We start from the raw sequence: 24515 nt of genomic DNA, 5'->3' as shown, positions 1-24515 counted from the left end.
ATTTTTGCCACTGACTAAGAATTCGGACTGATCGATAATTTTGACTGATTCTGCGGCTACTAGAAGTTCAAAAAATCGGTCAGCAACTGTAGCCGTACACCAACACATAACATTTGTATAACCCTTCTGGAAACCATGCTTACCTGAAGGTCTCGGTTCTTAAGGTTGCCTAGCCAAAACGCATCTTGACAGCCATGTTTACGTAGCATTGCCTTCACCCTGAATACCAAGCTTTCCAGAGCCCTTTTCACAAATGGTACTTGGCCTGTCAAACCTACATCTTTCATTACCTGCAAACATAAGAAAGCACCTGCTGTAGGATGCACCTACCGATCCTTAGGTGTACCAAAACACCATGTCACTATCAATTACTGATACAATGCTGATGCTAAAACACATTTCTGTCATTCTTTCACAAGTGAATTTTTTTGCTAGATTGTCCAAAGGTACCTACTGAACATCAGGGGTACTTTAACTACATGTGTTTTTACAAGTAAATCCATGCATATACAAGTGTGGGACATGTCGTGCAACATTCCACTGGTAGGAGCTCAAGAAAAACTTACCACTCGATCATATCTTAAACATATGTTCAAATGACATTCAAACAAGCTGCCCATAGCAGACAGCATGACTTGAGAGAAGGAATGAGATGTCTCTGTTGGATAATGTGCCAATCCTTTGCTGGCAATTTTAACTCGGATATACCTAATTTACTAAGACACTTGAAGTGCATCACTATCCTCTTTTTTCATCATGCCACAGTGATTTAACATTGCATAAAACCACAACCTATGTCCACTGACACATCACGACAAGTGCTTCTGTAGTACATAAATAATATGAATAATCCATGGCGTTGTGTCACGAGACAACTATGATCATGAGCGACGCCACAGTGGTCGGTCTGCAGATTAATTTTGCCTACCTGAGGTTTCTTTAACGTGCACTAAAATCTCATTACAATGCACACCCTATTTGACGTTCCTCGCACAGGACGGCGTGTCAAAGCAGCTTGTACCCTGCCGCCAAGCTGCTGACATCCTCAACCTTGGGATCAGTAGCTACCAACGCAGCTACCGAGGCCAGTAGTACAGTAATGAACTCTGACATCCTGACAGTATTTTGCAGGATGCTGTGTGGGTGTAAGGTCAGTTATGCCGATTTCACTGTGTGTTGAAATTGTTGTGATATTCAGAACGAGCATATCCAACTGCACCCAAAATGCACCTTCGTTTCTCAATTTTGTCTTCCTATTACGAAAAGTAATTAATCAAAGAAACCCAAACAAGCCATGGGCGCACCCATTTTGTGATGTAGATGTGGGAAACCTGCCCCATCTACATAGATGGGGTATCGTGCATCTGATTGGATGAAAGCTGAGGCTTTCTCCGACTTTGCTGGCGGCTTCTCCCGTTTGCGAGAAAATCCAGTTATGGTAGTCGGCTATGAGGGTTCCGTCCGACCAAGGTAGCACAGAGAGCTATTGGGCGATGGAAATAACTGGGAACTCTTCTCAACAACATTCTCAACACAAAATTGTGATTACCCTGTGTGCTCGAGAAGTTCGCACTTCAACTGGCATTCACGTCAACCCGTTTGTTGCTTTTACTATGAGGTGCAAGTATGGGAGCGACTGAGCAACAGCGCGAGCAGTGGTGGTCGTGTGAGCACATACCTGTAGAGAAAAAAGACGGTACTCTGTGTCTGTGTGAAAACCGTGTGATTCCAGACTTGGTACACGATATACATGTGTAGGAGCCCGAGAGGGATGAAGCGAACGGCCCGAGTGACAACAACAACTGGTTTATGGACGGGATCGCCTAGGTGGCTCAGTGATGCCACCTTCCAATAATAATTTGGAGCAATTTTTGGAGAAAAAAATATCTGATTTCGGAGCACTTTGGAGCAAGAAAATTTTGATTTTGGAGCACTTTGGAGCGTGCAAATACACTACCACGAAGCAGTTTGGAGCATGTAAATATGGAGCATTTTCGAGGGGGTGCTCTAAAGCACACACAGCCTTAACATTTTAGGTACCAAATTTTAGTGCACAAAATTTAAACAGAGTGCACAAATCACATTATATTCTATCAAGCCTAAAGGTATGCTCACTAATGCTGGCCTCCACAGGGAAAACAAAGCAAAGAAGAACGGAGTAAACACTGCGCAGGATCACTACGAAAACACTGTAGCATAAATACTTGAAGAACAATAAAAACATGGCAACATTGAAATAATTTATTGTTTCAAATACACAGACTTTGCCTCAAAGTTTCGTTCACCTCTGTTAGCCTACTCATATTTTCAACCAGGCTTGTGTTAGTTTCCGAAAGCAGAACATGGCCGCTCTCGATTTCCTCCATGTTTTTAGTGGCAAGCCCCGTTTTGATGAGCTCACGAGCACGTTGAAGCATAGCCTTGGAAGACTGTAAACTCCGCTCAAGGCATTCTTTTTCTTCACTGAGCTTCATCCTCTTTTCCACAGCAGGATTCGCTGCAGCTGTGCTTTTCCTCTTCTCTTCGTCCCTCTTCCTGAGCCTCACTGTGCAGACGCTCAGAGTACACCCTGTGTGAGTGTTTCACTGCGTTGATTATGTCTCTCGTAAGCGGTACACTGGAAGGGTCACTCCCAAACCGTCTTGCAGAGGTCTTCACTTGCCGGATCCCGTTGATCTTTGCAATGGACAAGTTTGCTCGGTTGTCCATTACACGCTTGTTTTCACTAAAGCCTCGTTCACAATCGGCATTCCCATGTGGCAGAGAGAGTAAGGCCCGGATCAACACAGACAGCAGTGGGTACTTCTGGGTCTGACCAGCACATCCAAGAATGCCTGCCCAATACATGTCGATAGGTTTAGAATAACTGTCCTCAACCGGAGGCTGGCACTGCAATGAATACTATTCATCTATCAAGGATGCCCCCTGATCGCCCCTCACTATCTGCGGCACCCTTGCAGCAACATACTTAAGTGAGTGAACAGTTTCTTCAATTGTGACAGATGGATGTGGATCCAGGAACCGCAGATGTTGTAGCAACTTGTTATCAAGTGGCAACTGTTTTAGCAGGTGCTTCGTAGTTGTAACATAGAATGCTTTAACAGCAACCCTAAAAGCTTTTTTCTCTTGAAGGGACCCGTTGCGCATTTCCTCTGCTGTGTCCATCCCCACTTCGGGAACTTGCTTCAGGCCCTCCACTGCTCCAACATCAAGCTGTTTAAGTTCTGCACCAGTCATTGTAGCGTACATCTCATGCCTCATGAAGCGGCTCAGCAGCTTCTTGGTTAGGCAAAGCAATTCTGAGTGCACGATGTGGATGAGCGGTTCTTGTTTCTGGAAGAGTGCCTGGAACCCAGCAAACAGTTCAGCTGTGTTCCTAAGGAGAATCATCTTGGCTAGCATCTTCTTGTCTGCAAGTGTAGTTGCCAACCGCTTTTGAAGAGCAGAGCTTGTTGGTCGGGCATCCACGTCGCTATGAAAGTAAGCTTTCAGTGTACTGCTCTAGCACTCGCTCGAGGCTGTCTTGAAAGGTTAGCCACCTGTTGCTAACGTGCCGAAGAAAGACATGCTCCGGGATACCAAGAATCTTCTGCTGCTCCTGCAGATGGGATGATCGAACAGCATACTTGAAAAAGTAATAAATGTCGATGACTAGTTGCTCAACATCACTGCCAAAGGCAGTCAGGCCTGAACCGAAGGCGTTGTGCATTTTGTGGAGGTTGTATTCCCCAATGTCCAAAAGGTTCGAGTTGACAGACTCCTTCAATTTTTTTTCACACTTTTCATTGTATTGGGTCCATCACTGAAGAAGCAAAGCAGCTTGTTCTTTGGGAGTTCGACAAGACTTGTTTCGATGCAGTCAACTATGATAGCAGACGTTGCACGACCTAGGTTAAAAGACTCCAAGTGCTCCACGACAACCCTATGTTGTGACTTTGAAAAGTACCGCAAGAGAACGTCCAACTGTTGAACATGTTGCTCAGGTTTCGGTGTTTCATCAATCTGGATAGAATAATACACTTCTGGCCAACTTGCCTCCTCTGTCACTTTCTTTTTGAAATAAGGTCCCAAGCCATCTGAAATTATGTAGGAGACTTTTGTTCTTTCACAGGAGAACTTCTCTGCAATTTTTGAGTCGGGAAACATTGCAGCAAACGTACTTGATGCAGTGTCCGCATACGTGAAAGGCACTGGCCTCACAGCTAGTGAAAGAGCGAACAGTGCTTTCACTCTGGTAACACGGCCGTCTAGTCGCAAAATGTTAGCTCCTCCACTGAAACTGAGCGTTGGTTGAAGTTCCTTCGGCCTCATCAGCTTCCGTTCCGCATTACGATGCCTTTCTGTGGTCTTCAGGTGCATTTTTGTCAAGGCATGCCTCTTGATGGCAGATGCCCCATGCTGCGCACAGCATATGACCACATTGCAGAAAATGCATTTCGCCTCCGTACTTTTGAGGTCACCACTAGCCACGCACCAAACTTTGATGACATCACCATTGATGTCCATTTCATCCAGCACTGATGAGTTGAAAGAAGTCCGTCGGGCTGAAAAGAAACAGCACGCGGAGTCTTTGTTAAGTTCATGGTACATACACGCGTCTACAAAGGGTCCAACGCCAATCATTCAAAAATGCAATAGAAATACATTTGTGAGCGCTAACTTGGGTTGTGTTACCGCCTCATGTGGCATACACGGTCACGACGTGGCTATGGGAGCTATTTCAGTGGCAGATGGACAGTAAACTGTCGGCCGCCCTCGAAGATGCTCTATCGGTATCGATTTTCATAATGATGTAGTTTGAGCTGCCGCGTTTGCGGCCGAGATCGGGAAAACTAATCAGCAACAGCACCACTGGTACGATTCAACTAAACGCGTCACTCCCGCGATCGACATACACCGAGTTCACTTTGTAAGGGTCGAGCACGGCAATTGGGTCGAGTTCAAATCTAATCGACACTCAGCTCGACCCACTCGTGCAGAGCCAACGGAAGCAGGGCTTCCGAAAACTAGTAAAAGGTAAAACAAACGAGCAGTACGCGGGTAACGTCCCTACCAGTTGGTAATCCGAAACTTTCCGAAACTATACGGGAGCCTTCGAAGATGCTCACAATGATCACAGAGTAATCGCATTTTTCTCGCTAAGTGTGTACAGGGTGTCCCAGGATAAAGTACCCATTTTGCAGTGGCAATCAATGGAAAATAAGCTACACTACGTTCGGATGCGCATTACAAACAAGGGAAATACCACACGTACACTGCTCCAGCTCGAAGAATTTCAAGCAGTGGACCTATCCTTTGACACTTGTTTCAAGTTGCCAAAACGCCTGACTCGGCAATAACAACAGGAACGCGCGCGCGTGCAGCGCCATGCAAGCAACGCACGTGGTGAAGAAAGGTGGAAATCTCACCCTCTCTTTGGTGATCCACTGGCAGCCACGAGCGGGCCACACGGGACCGGGAGTAGGCGAAGCGCAGAGACAGCAGAAGAAAGTCGATGCTCCGTTTGGAGCACTTTGGCGCAAAATTCTCGATTTGTATCAGATTGGCACAAGAAACACCGCTTGGCGCAAAATGGCGCAGGAATGGCATCACTGGTTGCTTTCGGTCACGCGCTCTGCGCTATCTTCCTCATTGTCGATGCTGACGATATGCTACATAGCCCCCCCCCCCCCCCCCCCTCCAGAGACGGCGAAGAGACATCCGACCAACGAACGAGTTTGGTCTTCGGGGTCAATGCTGACTGTGTCCTTACGGCCGTTTACCGAGATGGTGAAATGCTTGGGTGAACGGGACAAGACGAGGTGCGGACCAGAATATGGGGGGTGAAAGGACTTCCGCGTGGCATCCGTTCGAAGATACACGTGAGACGCCGTGGCCAATTCGTGGGGAACGTGATGCGGGCGGTTGGAGGGTACACGGGTATCCGAAGGTGCTGTATTTGACCTCTGCCGGTTTGAGGGCCTTCGAGAAAAACGCTATGGGGCACCGGACGTCATCGATTTTCTGCTGGAGAACAGCGCCGACTGCAACTCCTGAGGCGTCAACCATTAGGACTGTTTGGGCTTCATGCTTAGGGTGGTGAAGGAGTGTTGCGTGAGAAAGACTGGTCTTGATACCCTGGAAAGCCTGGCGGGCTGGTTCGGTCCACGTCAGAGTACGCGCACCGTGGCGGGCGCAGCGGAGGAGTTCCTCCAGCGGGCGTAGTATGTGGGCGCAGTGCGGAATGAAACGTCTATAAAAATTGATGAGCCCGAGGAAACGTCTGAGCTGGCGGAAAGATTGGGGCTGCGGGTATTTCATGATCGCTTCGACCTTGGCGGGAAGAGGCGCGATGCCATCACTCGAGACCATGTGGCCGAGGAATTCCAGCGACGATTGCCCGAACTCGCATTTCTGTATGTTCATGACAATACCGTGGTCTGCCAGGCGGGTGAAAACAAGACGCAAGTGCGCGAGATGCTCTTCAAGAGACGAGCTGGCAACCAAAATGTCGTTGATGTTGGCAAAGGTAAAATGAAGGCCGCGAAGGACGCTGTCGATAAATCTTTGAAACGTTTGAGCGGCGTTCCGCAATCCAAACGGCATACGATGAAATTGAAAAAGACCAAATGGGGTGGTGATAGCCATCTTAGGGATATCTTCTGATGCAACGGGGATTTGATGATATGCCTTCATTAGATCTATCTTGGGAAAAGAACTTCTTCCCGTGCAGACTGGCGGCAAAGTCGTGGAGTCTGGGCAGAGGATATCGGTCTGGTACAGTAGGTAGGTTGAGTGCGCGGTAGTCGCCACATGGTCTCCAGTCGCCTGTGTGAGGGAAGAACGAGGCGCCCGCTCTGCTTCCGAGAGGAAAAAGGTTTAATGAACCAAAAACCGAAAAGCACAATGGCGAACCTCGGCCCGTGACCACGAGACCCGCCTCGACCTCCTTTAATCCGCAACATCATCCCCGGCCGCGGGTGACGAGACGTCTGCTTCCAAACGGCAAAGCCTTTGAACTGGACGGGTTATGGTAGTGCCGCTTGCGAGACGTACTGAGCATGCCCGCACTAACCCATCTCTCCCTCATATCAACTTCGCTATGCGTCCGAGCTTCCAAAAAGGGGGACGAACATTATCTTCCTGAAGCACCACCACATCCCCTTTCTTGAAACGACTTTGGGTAGGAGACGCAGTCACGTGGGCAGACCTCAGCTGCAGAAGGTACTCGTATCTCCAGCGCTTCCAGAAGAGTTCCTTCGCCTTCAGCATTTCTCTGAAGTTGTGCCGGAGGTCCTCCGCGTCAGGCTGTGAGATGGCCGCGTGTTCGCCCGGTAGAGAGATGGCTCGTTTGCCTATCAGAAAGTGGCTTGGCGTGAGGGGTACGAGTTCCTCGACATCAGATGCGACGTGGGTTAATGGGCGGGAATTTACGAGAGCTTCCACCTCGCATAGGGCTGTAGTTAGTTGCTCGAAAGTAAGGCGGCTTCTACCGAGACATCGCCTTAGAGCAGCCTTCACGGTGCCGATGAGGCGTTCCCACCATCCGCCCCACCAAGGTGCTCGCTCGACTATGAACCGCCACTGTATACGGTGCTGAGTTGCAAGTTGATACGAGTTGCCTGCCGAGCCAGTGAGTTGCCTGCCGTACATCCTTTACCCACAGAAAGCGAAGAAAATCTCTGTCTTCGGGGCGAATGATGATTTGCAGGTATGCCTTCCTGATGTCGGCGGTTAAAACCGTGGAGCTGCAGCGGAACTGCAACAGAAGATGGAGCAGATCTGCGTTTAGCTTCGGCCCTTTCATCAGGAGAGTGTTCAACGATTGCTGACCTGGCAAGTGGGACGACGCATCAAATACAACGCGGAGTTTCGTGGTGATCGCCTCTTGTCGCACAACCGCGTGATGGGGCATGTAATAAACGTTTTCTTGGCGGCTGGTGATCCCCATTACCTTCTCAGCATGACCTTCGTCAAAATACTCACGTATGACCTTGTCATACTGAGCCAGCAATTCTGGGTCGAAACGAAACCGACGTAGTTGCGAGAGGAGGCGCTGTAGAGCCGTATTCCTGTTATTGGCGCAGGCAGGGAGCCCTAGTTCTGGTTTAACCATTAGCGGGACGACGTAGCGACCGTCACATTGGCGTACATGGCTTGTAAAGTAGGCGGCCGCAAAGTCATCGTCGGGACCAGGAACCGGATCGCTTATGCCAAGGGCATCCAATCGCCACGCTTCCGAAGGGTCCATGTGGTCGAAGAATTCTTGTTCCTCGCAGGAAAGGGAGAGGACTGATACCACGGTAGACAGCGTTCGACTGGGTGACCGCTGGACTCCCTGAACGACCCATCCGAAAATGGTCTCCACCGCAACAAGATCGCCAGGGAGACGTTCCACTCGGCCGGTGACCAGCTTCCAATAGTAATCGGAACCCACCAGCAGAGCGATGTCCGTGGTGCAGCTCGTATCAGCCACTTCGAGGCCTCGCAGCGAGAGAAGGCTCATGGTTACGTCGTCCAAGGCTGGCGTAGACACGCGGCATAGTTCAGAAATGCCGAGGGCTTCAAGCTCGATGCACGACCGCGGATCCGAGATGGCTTCGAGGCGGACTTGCACCCGTTCGCAGTGGAATCTTCTGGGGTGGCGCGTACGTGCGAAAGAGAACACGGAGAGGTCCTCCTCACCAGTGATTTGGCACCCTAGCTCCTTCAACAGATCGCGACGTATAAACGTTTGTTGACTACCCGTGTCAAGAAGCAGCCGAATTCGCTTCTTGCCTGCAGGTCCTTCTGCCCAAACCGAGACTGTCTGAAGGCGTGCCATTCCAGATTTTGCATGCACGTTCGAGGGTGATGAAGACATGACAGTCTGTGAGACGACGTCGTCCAACACTTCGCGCGGTGCCTCCATGTCTGCAGTCGCGGGGAGAGTGGTCGAACAATGCTGAGCCTCCGGACGTCTTTGAATGTCACACAATATGGAAAGGTGATGTCCGTGGCACTTCGCACAAGACAACCCAGCCGCAGATCGGCAAACCCGTGAAAAATGTCCGGATTTGCCGCACCTGAAACATCTTCCCGTTCTAGACAAACGATGGCGCATATCGGCTGCCGGTAAAACCGCCGTGCAGGACTGCAGCGGATGGTCCGGCGAATGACACAAGGGACAGGGTGATGAACGTGCGTCAGCAGTCCGCTTCGGAGGTGCGGCGTTTGCAGCGGCTAGGGCAGCGGCCGTAGGAAGCCGAACCGGCTTGTTAGGACCCTTGCTGCGAGCAGCCGACGCTGGCGAAACTGCCCGAGTGAGCAACACCTCTTCCCGAGTCTCCACCTGCACCTGAAGAAATGATAGCAGCGCCTGAAGATCCTCGGCGGCCTTGTCTATCCCAGTGCTTTCATTGTTGCCTTGGGGTTGAGGTACTGCGGCTGTATCCCTTCTCCGTTGATGAAAAAGGACACAGAGGTTTTCGGGCAAGCATCGTGTGATGACGCGGTACAAGATAACCGCATATTTATCCTTAGTTACCCCCAAAGAATCCAAAGCTGCCATTCGAATGGTCACATCGTCATGAAGACGTCGGAGCTGGGGAATGTTTTGGGAATTCGAGATGGGACAAAGAGCAAGCAAATGGTCGATGTGCTCCGCCGTAAGGAGTTCCGGTCTACCGTACCTGTGTGTGAGCAGAGTGACCGCAGAGTCGTAGTTGTCGCCGCTGATCCTGATGCTTTCGATGGATCGCTTCGCGTCGTCAGTGAGGTAGGAGACCAAGTACTTAAACTTCTCGACCGGAGCCAGTGCTTGGTTGGAGTGGATGGTGGCATCAAAATGCTGCCAGAATTGTTGCCATTCCTGTAATTTTCCCGAAAACTTGGGTATCTGAAGCTTAGGGAGAGCGACGGATTTTTGCCCCGCAGGACGCTGTTGATCCAAAGGTGCAACATTCTGCTGCTGGCGAAGCCTACGACGTGCCCTTGTGATCATTCCCTCGAGACCTTCCTCGTACTGGAGCGCACTGTCAAGTTCCGCTCCCAGCTGATCTTCGGGGGTTTCCTGGGCGATGCTGCTATCGAGGTCGTAGAGCGATTGCCGTTTTGCCACCAAATAGTCCAACGCGGCTTCAACCTCTTCGACGGACGAGCCCTGCTGCCCCAGCAGGTCGGAGAGCCGTGTCATGGTGCGCGTCAAGTGTGCACGTAGTCCACCTCTTGTGCGCCTCAAGCGTTCCATGGCAAGTCGAAGGGAAAGCGAAGGAACAGGCGGCCTACCTTCCCGGGTTTCGGCACCAGAAATGTGTGAGGGAAGAACGAGGCGCCCGCTCTGCTTCCGAGAGGAAAAAGGTTTAATGAACCAAAAACCGAAAAGCACAATGGCGAACCTCGGCCCGTGACCACGAGACCCGCCTCGACCTCCTTTAATCCGCAACAGCCTGTCTTCTTGGGGACCATGTGGAGCGCTGAAGACCTACTACTCGAAGAAGGGCGAGCGATGCGATTGAGAGCATGTGCTCGAATTCCTGCTTGGCGATGCACAGCTTCTCCGGAGGCAGCGGCCGTGTCTTCGCTGAAACAGGCGGTCCCGTGGTTTGAATATAGTGGACCACGTCGTGCTGCACGGGTCGCGTCCAGTCCGGAGAGCGCGTGAGGGAGGGGAATTGGTCAAGCAGCCCGGTGAAGGGAGACTTTAGGTGGGCTAGAGCCGAGCCAAACAGCGGCAAACGAGGAGAAGCAGGTATCGCTGCAACGGCGAGAGACGTGGTAGAGTCGCGGAGCAGGCGGCGAGAAACGTCCACGGTCAGTCGAAAGTGATGCAGGAAGTCTGCCCCAAGAATGGCGTCCTTAACTGCTGCCACAAGAAAAACCCAGCGAAAGGATCGCCGGAGGCCCAGATTTAGCGAAAGGGACTTCTGTTGGTAGACCGGTATGCCAGTTTGATTGACTGCCAGCAGGTGAAACAGGGGTTTCCGAAAACGGTCAGCAGGGGAGGCTGGCAAAACGCTGACGTCAGCTCCCGTATCGACGAGGAAACGGATCCTGGATTGCCGGTCTTGGACGTAGAAGAGGCGACTTTCGGTAAACCGTAGAGCAACGGAGGTCGCCATCAGCGTTGCCCGGCCACGTTTTCCGACCATGCGCAAGGCTTCAGGCACTTGCGAGCCGCATCGCAAAAGGTCTCATGATACCAGCAGAATCCAGAGCTGTTGGAATTGTCGTGAACCGGTGAGGCACTGCAGCGACGTGAGCGGCTAGAGGAACGTGGTCGTTGGGGCTTTCGTCTGGGAGCGCGGCGAGACAGGGCAGAGACCATACTGGAGAGGTTTCGCACTTCGGCGCGAAGCTCCTCGATTTGCTGCTAACTCGAAGATGAAGGGAGAGGCGCGGTGGGAGCCTGCTGAGAAAGGGCAGAAACAGCTGCGACGGAAGGGCCTGTGACCTCCATGATTTTGTCAGCGTGCTGTGCGAGCTCGGAAAGGGAAAGGCTTGAAGCTGTGGTCAAAATCATTTGAACTTGCGGCGGCAAGCGTTGCATGAAGAGTTCGCGTAGTAGCGAATCGTCGAACGTTGCTGCACGGTCACCAATCTGAGCTTGCATGACCCTCAGTAGCTGGAAAGGCCGCCGATCGCCTAACTACTCGGCTGTGAGCAGTTGTTGCAGCCGCTTGCGCTCAGACGCCGTCGTACGTTGGAGAATAGCGTCTTTGAGCTGGTGTAGGGGCTGTCAGCCTGTGGGCTGGATAGAATATCGCCTACCACCAAGGCGATGTCTGGAGGCAGAACAGTGACAATGTGTCGGTACTGCGTCGCCTGAGTGGTAATACCTGCCAGCTGAAATTGTGCTTCGGCTTGCAAAAACCAGATCTTCGGGTTGAAGGTCCAGAAAGGGGGAAGCCGCACGGCGACGTGTGCCACGAGTGGCACAGAGGAAGAGCTGGCCACACCAGGAGGTGGAAGGGTAGCGGAAGGCTGATCAGAAGGCGGGCTCGTGCCGAACATCGGCGGGTGTTCCGGGTCACCAAATATGTAGGAGCCCGAGAGGGATGAAGTGAACGGCCCGAGTGACAACAACAACTGGTTTATGGACGGGATCGCCTAGGTTGCTATAGGTCACGCGCTCTGCGCTATCTTCCTCATTGTCGATGCTGACGATATGCTACACATGTATATATATATTCCGCGGCATCACAGCGACACCGCAATGAATGACGTAGGGATGTGTGGCGGCGTGTGGGTGACAACGACGACGTCCCTCTGCTGGCGCACGCCACTGCACCTGCCAGCCAGTTCTACCGGCACTGTCCTAGCGTAAGGCCACGTCCACCTGCCCGTTGGGACATTCCATCATCGCCGGTCAGGACTCATGTAGAGGAACACCACCTTCTCTACATGAAGACGTGCCTCTGCTGGCGCGCGCCACTGCGCCAGAAGAGGCACGTCTTCATCGTCGCCCACGGGCCGCCACATCAGATGCATCGTGACATCACTCTTCTTCGTTTGAACATCGTACAACTTGGGACAAAAGTTCACGGTATACCAGAGTGTCACATTTCTTTATTGGAGCGACACCCAGGTGAGACACAGGAATAGATACGCGTACTGAGAGATGGATAGAACAGCCGGTCACTCTCTTCCGACTAGCTAGCAGGCTGCCGCTCCGATTAAGAAATATGCCAGACGTGCCGTGTTCCATAAACTTTTGTCCCAGGCTGTACCACCACCACCATTTTAATTGCATTGTCTATTAACGAAAGTGATCTTTCGGGACAATTTGCATTTCGCCAGATTTCTACTGATTTCAACGGCAGATATACGACATCGTTTTTGTCCAAACCACCACCATGCACCCACGTGGTCCTGCGGGGTGTGTGCTCCAGGTCGTTTTCAACTGGCTGAGACGACTGGACGTTGATGACGTAAGCCCGGTTCGAAGAGATGTAGGAGGCGGTTACGCCCCACTATTTTTGCGTGGTAAATGCGCCACCGGTGCACCCAATACGGTTAAAAGTCAATGTGTGTATGATAGTGAGGAATCATGAGAACACTTTCCGGCTGAGTACAGGAAATTCGCGAAAAACATTTCATGGTCCCTTTAAAACACTCAAGTTAGTGCTATAGGTACGTTGTCCATTGCTAAGCGTTGCTTCGTGCCGTTATCTCGTATGTAACCCTTCATAGTTTTGGTCCGTTGTTTGGCGACGACAAGCATGAACAGGAAACCTTAATGTGATGTGACTTCACAGGCAGGAGTGGGTATTGCACTAGTTCTAGTTTCTCGAGACGGTTGAATAGGGGCCAGTCCATGTGACTGGACTTCCGCTTTCATTCCAATACATACAGATGACTGCTTAGGATGTCAGTTTCATAATTCCTTTGATATTACTAGAAAGGAACTTTTTGTAGAGAACTGTATGCAACACGGGATAAGTGACCTAAGCAGCGTATATGTTAATTTTCTGCATTGCACAATAAAGTATTAAACATTGAGCACATTCCTAACTGAATGCGGCTATGAGCTAGCGTTAAATCCTTGAAAGAGCACAAAAGCACCATTCAAAAGTAAACATGAATAAACCTTTTCTACAGGTTCCATCTATCGCAAATGGACAAAGAGATTCAAGTATTGCAGGCATCAGTGAAACAATCCCTTTATTTAAGCGAATTTCAGATACTGATGCATGTATACCAGCAGCTTTGCTTGCACATTTGCTACTATGAGCGCTAGCCCTGTTGCATCCTTCATTCGGTATGAAAATCGGAACACAAACCCCGACATATGTATAAACAATCTGCTTCATTAAGTTGTGACACAGGGGAAACGCTGTATTTATAGAAATACTTTGAACAATTTTATCTTCAAGTTGGGATTCAATTTGTTAGTATTGCCTGTTTGTTGGCACATCATAAGTTTTCTGAGATTTTTAATGCTTCTAGGAAAATCTCTTCTCACAAGGAAATATATTACGAAGATCTAGAGCACATTCTTCTCTATTGCTCGAACTACCAACCTTCCCAAACCGTACTCTCCAGATCTCTTAACGAGCTGGACTCTCACCCCGTCTCTCACAAAACTGCTTGGTCCCTGGCCACATCCAGCCCACCAATGCTCTGCCCTGAAGGCTCTTTTCACCTTTCTGGATAATATAGGACTTGGACCCTTATTGTGAAGGGGCTCATTAATTCATTCCCCACATCGCCACCAGCAATGGGGTAGAGTATCGCCCCTGGCGATGAAACTCCTCATTCATCATCTCGTAATAAAGTTGTTGTTGTTCTATTACGAATGAATAAGGACCTGTGTCACACTGTTATTCACATGTCACGACATCCAGAAAGCTTCCATCAAAAGAAGCAAAGGAAAGTTCGACAATAATATAGCTATCGATGGCGAACATCCTAACACGTCACCGAGGACAACAAGCCTTAAAACAAGCTTTAAGGCTAAGGCTTTAGGCCTTAAAGCTCAGCTCCGCCGATTTTCGACTGCGACAGAATGGAGCCATGCTTGGGCTGTGCGTTCGTTTCCGCACAGGGAGCATACATGTGAAAAATTTTCACCCATTTGTTTGTAGTTTTTAAGAAAACAATTTTTTTAAATTTCCCTGGCACGGCGGTCCTGTGGTCGGCAAACCCTGACCAATCCCGGCTTCGTCCTGGCTTAGCCGCGCTCGTGGCTTGGCTAACGCCAAGTCGTCGATGCGATGGCGGAGATCTATGGGCGAAGGTGAATGTTTTGGGTGTGTTCCGTGATAATTGCTGTCGTTAATAGCCTCAAAGATAGTTTTGCCGGTCTTCTTTAACAAGCCTTACAGGATGGCCTCGTTGTGCAACGACGGCCGTCGTGAGCGGACATTCTGTGCCCGCACTGTGCTTTATGCTACCAACAAGACCTAACACCTAATGTGTGACGTGCTCGTACGCATTCTCAATAGCTTTGGCAGCGCACTATGCGCGGACTTGCTGCGCGTGCAGAAAGCACCACCAAAGCTATTGAGAACGAGAACGTGCTCGAATAAAAAGTATTTCTTATAAGAAACGTGATAAAACGGTGCGGTGGTCCCCGATAGCTCGTGACAGCTATTTCAGCACGATACAGCGGCCATGACGGAGTGTAAACACAAACTGGTTGCCAGGCAGAGCTGGCTAGATGTGGCTATCCAATCCGCGCAGTTCCAAGTATGACGTCACAAGTGGAACCGCCGCCCGGTAGTTTTTCTCAAATTTCTCACGAAGGAGTATGGAAATTTTGAAAGCAATGTGCGTTTATGAATGAAGTTGGGACCACGGTTCTGAATATCACAACGTCTTCATACTTTCGGAACAGCAGAGGAGCTGCACTTTAAAACAAGCTTTAAAATAGCAGGAGCAGTAGGACACATGCAGTATGTCACAGAGAACAGTGCTCTTTCTTGGAATAAGTACTTCCTACCGAGGTCATTGAGTCATTTCTTCCTTCGGATGGTGTCAAGTTTTCCTTGCGGAATCGTGAAGAGAGCAAATCCCAATACTGCATGACACCAGCACGACAAAGGTGCTAGAAGTGCGAAAATATAAAAACACAAGCAAAATGTGCCCTTCGCGTGCGTTACCCGGATGAGGCAACGCAGCTTTCAAAAGCGTTCATGGGCAAGAGAAAGTGTCTTTGAAATGCTGCACACCAATAACTGCATCGGGGCAGAGGCCGACGTGGACAAGGAGCACGATAACCATTTTGATAGCGTCCTGCTCACTGCGGTGCAGCTTTTGGATTACTTTGCAACTGACGAGGGTGTCGCCGAAGCCGGACTGTTGACAGAGGACAAAATCTTTAACGACGCCCTGGGCATGAACAATGCACCAGACACTGCATCGGACGAGGAGTGGGAGAAAGATAAGGTTCTACGTTCCACCTAAAACCGTCAAAGAGGCCGTAGAGGCTCTTGCCACCCTCGAGGACTTTGCAACGGCACACCCGACCGCGTTCAGGCATATGAGCACTGATCCGCGATCCGGAAAGTTGTTTTCAACATGCAGATTTTGTCCCGGAAGCAAGTTTTTCTCTAAATAAACCCGTGTTCAGATAGGCAGATAAACTGGTATTTTGTTGTCCTTTATCATTTCGACATTCGGATAATTCAGATGTTGGTTGTAGGTCCCGTGAGATGCGAATTAATGAGGTTTTACTGTATTTACTCGCATATTTTGTACACTTTTTCTCCCCCAAAAAGTAGGAAAAAGTTGGGGTTGCACAAATTTCGCGGGAACGTTCATTAAGATATAAAAAAAAAAACTCAAAATTTTCAGAATTGTAGTATGACAGTCATATAAGCTCTCGGTAGAGCCGATATTGACATTACAGATGACGCACCCTGGAAGTCGCTGAGAAGGCGTGTTAGCTTAGCTCAATTGGTAGAGCCCTGGACCGGTAATGCAGAAAATGTGGGTTCGAGTCCTACAGCTGGCTAACCCTTTCAGTGACTTTCATCTTTCTTTGACATCATTGTCACGGATGAAAACAGACGAGCGAGACGGCGAACACTTTATTCTAGCTGCTTAGCTGGCTAACACAAGAGCGGTAGCTTTTAGACAGAACTAAGATAAAGAATGCCCCGGCTGGGAGCCCACAAGCTTTTATACACAGCGGCGAACATTTTAGAAAGCGCTCGTCGGTGAAGAAGAGGAAGCGGAGAAGCTTCTCCAAGGTCGTCGATCCGTCCATGGGCGCTTTAGGCAGGCTCCCGAGCGCCATATCCCGGGGGGATATTCTTAGGGGAACGTACCCTTGGTGTCTCCACTTACTGGTGTTTGTGGGGCTATCCGGAAGCCGAGCGCCAGAGCCGCTGAGCGTGCGTAACCTACCGATCTTTCTTCTGTGATCTGCTTTTCAGTAAACATAGCAGTAAACCATAACAGTCCTCTGGAATATTATCAGTATTTACCGCCGACATCCGATGATTCCGGAAACACAAAAAGCATGGACGGTTGCAACGGTTGCGCCATTTCGAAAGGCAGTACACCGGAACATGCGTCACGCTCCGGAACTGGTCCTGCTATTCCCCAGCGTTCTCCGGCTCCGAAGAAGAGGTGCGCAGGGTGCACCCGGGAACGTGCACCGGAAGTCACTTTGGAGGTGTTAAGTGATCCCCTGAAAGAGGGAACGTTCCGGAGCACGAACCTAACGCGCCAAATGAGATTGATGCGAGCGAAGGAACAGATGCTTCTGGAAGCATCGCTCGTTAAATGGTGAAAACAGTGCTAAATAGCGTTTTTAGAGCGATTGGCGACGTGGAGAATACGAATATTCAAAATGCCCCGGAAATGGAAAAATCAAGCTGAAAACGTCTTAGATCGTGAAAACAGTGGTAAATAGGGTTTTTAGAGCGATTGGCGACGTGGAGAATACAAATATTCATACATAGGCTGGAAATGGAAAAATCAAGCTGAAAACGTCTTAGATCGTGAAAACATTGCTAAATGGCGTTTTTAGAGCGATTGGCGACGTGGACAATACGAATATTCAAACATGGGCTGGAAATGGAAAAATCAGTTGAAAACGTCTTAGATCGTGAAAACATTGCTAAATGGCGTTTTTAGAGCGATTGGCGACGTGGACAATACGGATATTCAAACATGGGCTGGAAATGGAAAAATCAGTTGAAAACGTCTTAGATCGTGAAAACAGTGCGAAATAGCGTTTTTAGAGCGATTGGCAACGTGGAGAATACGTATATTCAAAATGCGCCGGGAATAGAAAAATCAAGCTGAAAACACCGTAGATCGTGAAAACAGTGCTAAATAGCGTTTTTAGAGCGATTGGCGACATGGAGAATTCGAATATTCAAACATGGGCTGGAAATGGAAAAATGAGCTGAAAACGTCCCCTTCAGTCACGGCGTGCACGATTGCGCACGCAAAGTTCCGGTTTCGTTTTCTTCTGTTTGAGCCGTGTTTGGTTGAGTTGAGTCACCTTGTCTCCAAGTGTACACGCCAGAGAATCCGACGCCGGCGCCATCTCGTTTGTTTTTTGCCAACCACGTTCGAAACCAGGATTCAAAGATGGATGCCTCCACTACAGTTTTTTTGGCAGTTTTTCATGTTTACGGTCCTTTTTTTCCCGCAGTTTCGCAATGCCTTCCAGAGGTCCTGGTGGCAGGGGCCGCCGTAAAGCTCTTGGATCGTCCGCCCAAGCAGCTTGTGGTTGTTATGCACGAAGTGGAGGCTCCCCATCCGATCCTGACCGCTTTCCAGAACGTCGTCGCCTTCGCTCTGTCGCGACGTGGACGATCGTAGCGAGAGATCTTCCGGTACCCTGGTGTCCTCGCTCCAAGTGGAGCGCACAGCCACGACCTCTTCGAGGAACAGACCCGGGTTCTGTTCCACCCCCTTTTCGTGGAGCCACTCTAGAGTATGAAATAAGGTTAAAATTTGGGCGGGTTGGTATGACATCTTTTAAAATGGATAAAATACCCCAGTGCGAAGGTAAAACAATGGGACGAGACAAACACAGACAAAGGGACGACGCACAGATGGTGACGGAAATAAATTCTTTTGGTTGCAGTCAGTGCTGTGCGTCGTCCCTTTGTCTGTGTTTGTCTCGTCCCATTGTTTTACCTTCGCACTGGGGTATTTTATCCATTTTAAAAGAAACACTCTAGAGGATCGCCACCCTGCTGACCCACCGATTCCTTATTCGGATGAAGAACGTCGCATCCTCTGCCCGCTATGCGCAGTGCCCGAGATACACAGAGGGGCCCACCTTCGGGGACCACTGCATCGCGCGAAAGCCGAAGCTGCCCGCTCACTCAGAGGCCCCGATGGAGAGGTTCAGGCAGCGGTCTCCGTGCTGCAACGACACCGACCAGACCTCCTGCGTCGGCAACCGCCTCCGCAGGCCCGCCCGAAGATATCCTCATCGACCTCCCTGAAGACTTGGACTAACCCTCTAAGCAACTGACCACCCTAATGTTTGTCCTTTGTTTTGTGTACGCCCTCAGTCTGCTTCGGGAGACCCGAGTGCTAGTTTTTTGGAAGGGGGGATGTGGAACTCTTGTTATCAAAGGACTGATAACTGTCGCGAACGAAGGTGGCTGGCGTGAAACGTGCCGAAGTTCTAGGCAAGGGCATACAGGGGGTGGGGCCAAAACGGTTAAAAACGAGGCTCGTGGCCTAGCTTGGGAAGAGGATCCTTTTTCCCCGGACCAGGCAGACGGCTCTTTGAGGAACCTGCTGGGAACTGTTGGTATCGCTTGTGTTTCTTCCTGCGTTCGCTAGTATGTAATAAATCGTTGCCTTTGTATTACGTGTTGTTCGTGTAGTACCTCCTTTCGCCGGTAAACGGACGGCGGGTCCTGGTTGTGGGTCTCGCCTGCCGAGAAGAGGCAATAGGATTCCCACACGGCATACCCTTCCTCGAAGTGCCGTTCACACACAACGCAGTCAATTGTCAGTCCTTTCTCCGCGCGCTTTACGTTACGCGCACTCTTCTTTGCGGATAGTTTCCTTCGGTGGTCGGAACAGGAAGACCTCATGTTAGTCCTCTCGGTGGCATAGACCCTATCGTGAAGACTGGATACCCAGACTTCGCTAAGTGACACACAAAAGCACCCAAAGAGACACAAACTGAACAAACAAGTGCTCGAAACGACACACGTTGAGCTGACAAGTAAGCGTCTGCTTCCCGCGACCCGACTCGCCTAGTGGTTGCAGCGCCCTCTGCGGCGCCAGAACCTGTCATTGCGATTTGCGCTTCCCTATCGCATGGCGTGTATATGGCGCCCGGCACACTTCTCCTTCTAGGCCTTCTAGCCACTGTACCTCCACCTTCTACGGCGCAGCGAGTAAGTGCTCTTCTATTTTTGCACCTGTGGGCATTCCCACGCATTATGCCGCGTTTTCAAGTATTATTTCTTGAAGATAAAAGATAGCTAAACATATGGAATGCAGTATTTAGGTCTTTTGAACTGTGTACTGCTTTCACCAACACACGTTTTTGCTGCGTGTCCATGCGTACACGTCGCGACCCGTGAGACCTTTTTCGGGCCCACTGTTGCTGTTTGTGTTTGCATGAATTCCCATCTTCGTTCCTGATTATTCAACTCTTTCAAGGAGTTTCTGCGCACCGTGAGCAACCACCCCGGCTGGCTCGTCAGACAGCTGAAAACATTCTCTTGAATATTGCAGCGGGTGATGTAACTGACGATGATCTTTCTGACGACGAACTGGACGATACATACAGTCCTCCGGCTGTAAGTAGAGTATGACATTTCTGATGAAATTACAGTCGTTAACATGTTTCTTTTTCTTTCTTTTTAGGATCCCCCTGTAAATGGAGAAGCAGCTTCACCAGCTAACGACGTGGATGACGATGAGGAGCCGGTTTGCTCAACTTCAAAACCAACGAAGGTGGGCGTGACGTGGCAGCGAAAAGAGTTTCGCCCTCGTAACACTGAGTGCAGCTACCAGCCAGCTGCTGCATCTGCACCGGAGGAGCCACTTGCCTACTTTGGACAGTACTTCACAGAGCAGACATTTGCTGACTTTGCACTGTACACAAATATGTATGGTCTACAGAAGCGTGGTGACGACTTGGCTTGCACCCCAGAAGAGATCAAAGTGTTCTTCGGTGTGCTGATGTATATGGGTGTGTTAAAGTTCCCACGTGTACGCATGTACTGGCAAAATGGGACACGAATTCCAGTGATTGCAGATGCCATGCCGGTAAACCGCTTCTTCAAGCTTCGCAACGCACTACACATCACCGACTCGAATGCACCGCGGGACCCGAGCAATGTTGACAAGTTTTGGAAAGTGTGACCCTTCCTGGAGACTGTTCGCCAGCGGTCTTTGCAGATAGAGGTGTTGGAAGAAAGCTGTATTGATGAACAGATGGTTCCGTTTACGGGACGTATTGTGGCCAAACAGGTCATCAAGTCAAAACCAAACCCGGTTGGTGCAAAAGTGTTTGTGAGGTGCAGCTTTGACGGATTGGCGCACGACTTCGAGTCTTACCAAGGTAAAGGTACTGGTGTAGACCCGAATCACGTTCACCTTGGCCTTGGTGGGTCTGTCGTCATGCGCCTTGTTGAGCATCTACCAAAGCAGCACAATCTCAAGGTATTTTTTTGACAACTACTTTACATCTGTGCCCCTTTTGAGGGAGCTCAAGAAGTTGGGCATCCTGGCCACGGGCACCATACGGAGCAACTGTCTCACTGGGTGCAAGCTCAGATCAGAAAAGGAGATGAAAAAAGAGGAGCGTGGGTCAATGGACAGCCGAGTGACGAAAGACGGTGACGTAGTGATTGTGCGCTGGAGAGACAATGGTCTCGTGAACATGGCGTCAACACACGTTGGTGTGGAGCCTATCGGTGAAGCTCGTAGATGGAGTGAGGCAAAGAAAGAGCACGTGGACATACCATTCCCACTAGCCATTCAGGAGTACAACCGCTTCATGGGCGGAGTAGTCAAGCTAGACTTTGTGATGTCACTCTACCCACTTCGAGCGAAGACAAAGAAATGGCCGGTGCGTGTCATATGCCACTTCGTATCGTTTGCTCTTGCAAATTCGTGGCTGGAGTACATCCGAGATGCAAGTGCTGAAGGCCTCCCGAAAAACGAGGTCATGGACATGACGGGTTTTCAGGTGGACGCAGCACTGAGCCTGATTGGCTGCAACAAGCCCGTGGAAAAGAAGCGCGGGCGGCCAAGTGCATCCCAAGCAACACAAGCACGAGACGCCCACAATGCACAGCCTCTACCCACCGAGACTGTGCGCTATGATGGACACCACCACTGGCCTCAGCAGCTCCAAATGCCCTTTCCACAACGATGCCGCAACCAGGGCTGCACTTCGAAGACGCGAGTTAAGTTCAGGAAGTGCCATGTCTTCCTTTGCCTATCTGCAAATAACGACTGTTTTTTTTCATATTCCACAACAAGTAACCGTGATTACCAACTATGTATGATCAGTGCAATAAATCTCAAATGGTAATAGATGAAAGTCACTGAAAAGGTTAGCCAGCTGTAGGGATCGAACCCACATCTTCTGGATTGCCGGTCCAGGGCTCTACCAATTGAGCTAAGCTAACACGCCTCTCCAGCGACTTTCGGGTGTGCGCTATGATGGATACCACCACTGGCCTCAGCAGCTCCAAATGCCCTTTCCACAACGATGCCGCAACCAGGGCTGCACTTCGAACATCAGTTTATCTCTTGTTCAAATGGTAGTGTTTGTACACGATGTGCACAAATGTGCACACCAAATATTTTTTTTAATCGAAAGGGATAGCCAATACCTAGCGGTATGAATGGAATCTGTGTGTTCCAAAGGTCATTTCCCGTGCATTTCATATTTTTCTAGTACTTTCGACATACTCTGTGACAGAAGGGGTTAATAAGCGCGGCGTGTCGTGGATCTCAGCCCGTCGCTCGACGCCTCCCCGCACGATGCCGCTGTTCCGTGTGGTCGCTTCAAAGATGATACGTGGCATTATCACTGCATCGCGTGAGCGCAAAAGTAGTACCCAACTACAGCACAACCGCTGACAGCCGGAGGGCAAAATGCTGCCCCACTACCGCTCATATACTGGTGAAATACGTCGAGATACTCCTGGAAGACGCCGTTAGTCGCACTTGACAATTGAAAGCACGCTATGTTTACCAACTTTGTCATGTTGTGCTGTAAGGTTTGTCCAGCGTTTCTTTCCCCGTGTTGTAATTCGAGTGACAGTACCATCCTCAGTGGACCTTCACCTGAAACTGTGCGCAAATCAAACAAAAGCACAGCATAACTTCGGTAGCACTGACGACGTTGCGATAAGCAATCGCCACGGTCGCTGTGACGCACATGCTAGATATATCCGGGCGCGAAAACGCGGGTGTGCAGACAACGTTTTTTTGTTTGTTTCCTTGTCGTTCTTAGTGTTAAACTAGTGGTGTGCAAATTATGTGATGGTGCAAAATATGCGACTAAATACGTCGAAGGGTCACGTGTACCCTGGAGACGTTGGGAGCGTGTGCAACACATGCTTTTATCTGACGCTCTTTTGCGTGAGCATGCAATGCTCCTCTTGCTTGGTTTGAAAAAAATTCGAGTGGGCAGCCATGAAAAAAGGCTTACTGCACGTCATAGTAACTGTCCACATCGCGCCAATTGCGTCCTTCAACCCAATAAGATTTTTATGAAATTCCATGCCAAACAATGGATTCCATGATGAATTCCGGATTCCGCAAAATTTCGTGGAACCGCGGAAAACCCCGGTCCTTACATACAAGAAACCAAAAACAATGCACTGTACCAACTATGTTCAACCAAATACAAATATAATTTGTTGTAGCCATGTGCAAGTTAGCACATTACAAGTCACCAACCACCAGCAGTGGCAGATCCAAAGGGACGGTTATGCGATCGCCCTCCCAAAACGTCAGTCTTTACATCGGATCTCCCTCTCTGCCCTTTCTGGATCTGCCACAGCCAATCATATCCAGTGGGGACCCAGGGTGAGGACACAAGCATACTAACACTGCAGCCACTGTCCTAAAATTCTGAATCACGCATTTATCAGAGAGCAATGACCACACAGCCCACAAATAATATTGGGCTCCTTCCATTATTGTTTTTCTTGAGAGCATGTTGGCTGCCATCTAGTTCATGGAAGCGACCTTTATCAACGAAAGGATGGTTAAATAGCAAGAGCTGGCGATCAGTATCCATGATAGGGAAATCCCAAAACGAGGGCAACAAGGAATATACATGCATAACATACACTGTGTATGCTCTTTCCTATCCCTACGTCTTGGGGGTTTTCGCTATGGACCTACATTATGTTTTCTTCCTGAAACTTTATATGTTTTTATGTAGAATTGGTATAATTGTGAATGCACAGCCTGACATTACACTGTTTACAAGTCATAGTACTTTTCTATGCAACAAGCCATAGAAGGTTCATACTCTTCTTCAGATATGATCCCTCAGCCTATGATTGCCCTACATAGCACCTACCGCACAATAAGGGAATCACACGTTATGAACTGCCACCTATATGTCTGACACCCTTAGAACGAGGTCGAAGCCCCGCCACTTTCCGTGTTTTGTCGGCGCGTTGCAGTGGCATCATGTACCAACAAGTCCATATTTCTACGTTGTCCAAGCGATATTTGTTCAGTTTATGCGAGAGACGGTTGCCACGAAATTACGCGTGCTGTCTGTAACAACGTATCCGGCAGACTCTTTTCGGGTGCAGTTCGAGACGTTCGAGTGGTTCGAGCCACACAGGCTCCGCCTCATGGCGTGCGTCATATGTCACGTGAGGAGGGAAAGAGAGAGCAGGGATGGGGCGGGAAGACAAGAAACGGGGAGGTCAGATTGATATATATGCCCGGCGGCAGAGCTGTTTGCAAGTAGGGCAAATTATGCGATTATGGGGGGAGTTATAACTTCAAAAAAGGTATTAAGAGCGGTTATATGTACGCAGCCCGTCAGACTGTGAACAGGATACATATCCCGTTGAAACAGTCAGCACTTTCAACACGTAATAAAATATTTACGCTGTTGCTTGTGTACTACT

The 24515-nt window shown here is 49.7% G+C and overlaps 1 protein-coding gene across 2 annotated transcripts in view; it reads right to left on the bottom strand.

The window, feature by feature from the left end:
* The window catches only part of LOC135375593 (Fanconi anemia group D2 protein-like), a 339045-nt gene that overhangs the window by 32424 nt on the left and 282106 nt on the right, over nucleotides 1-24515 (bottom strand). For both annotated transcript variants that reach the window (XM_064608269.1, XM_064608270.1), the window contains exon 37: nucleotides 144-290. In XM_064608269.1, the coding sequence (XP_064464339.1) occupies nucleotides 144-290 (147 nt within the window). The remainder of the gene's footprint in view (nucleotides 1-143; nucleotides 291-24515) is intronic.

The sequence above is a fragment of the Ornithodoros turicata genome, unplaced genomic scaffold (assembly GCF_037126465.1).
Source record: "Ornithodoros turicata isolate Travis unplaced genomic scaffold, ASM3712646v1 ctg00000903.1, whole genome shotgun sequence".
In the NCBI taxonomy this organism is placed as follows: Eukaryota; Metazoa; Arthropoda; class Arachnida; order Ixodida; family Argasidae; genus Ornithodoros; species Ornithodoros turicata.
Note: the sequence above shows the minus strand (reverse complement) of the source record. Positions and strands in the feature narration are given on the sequence as shown.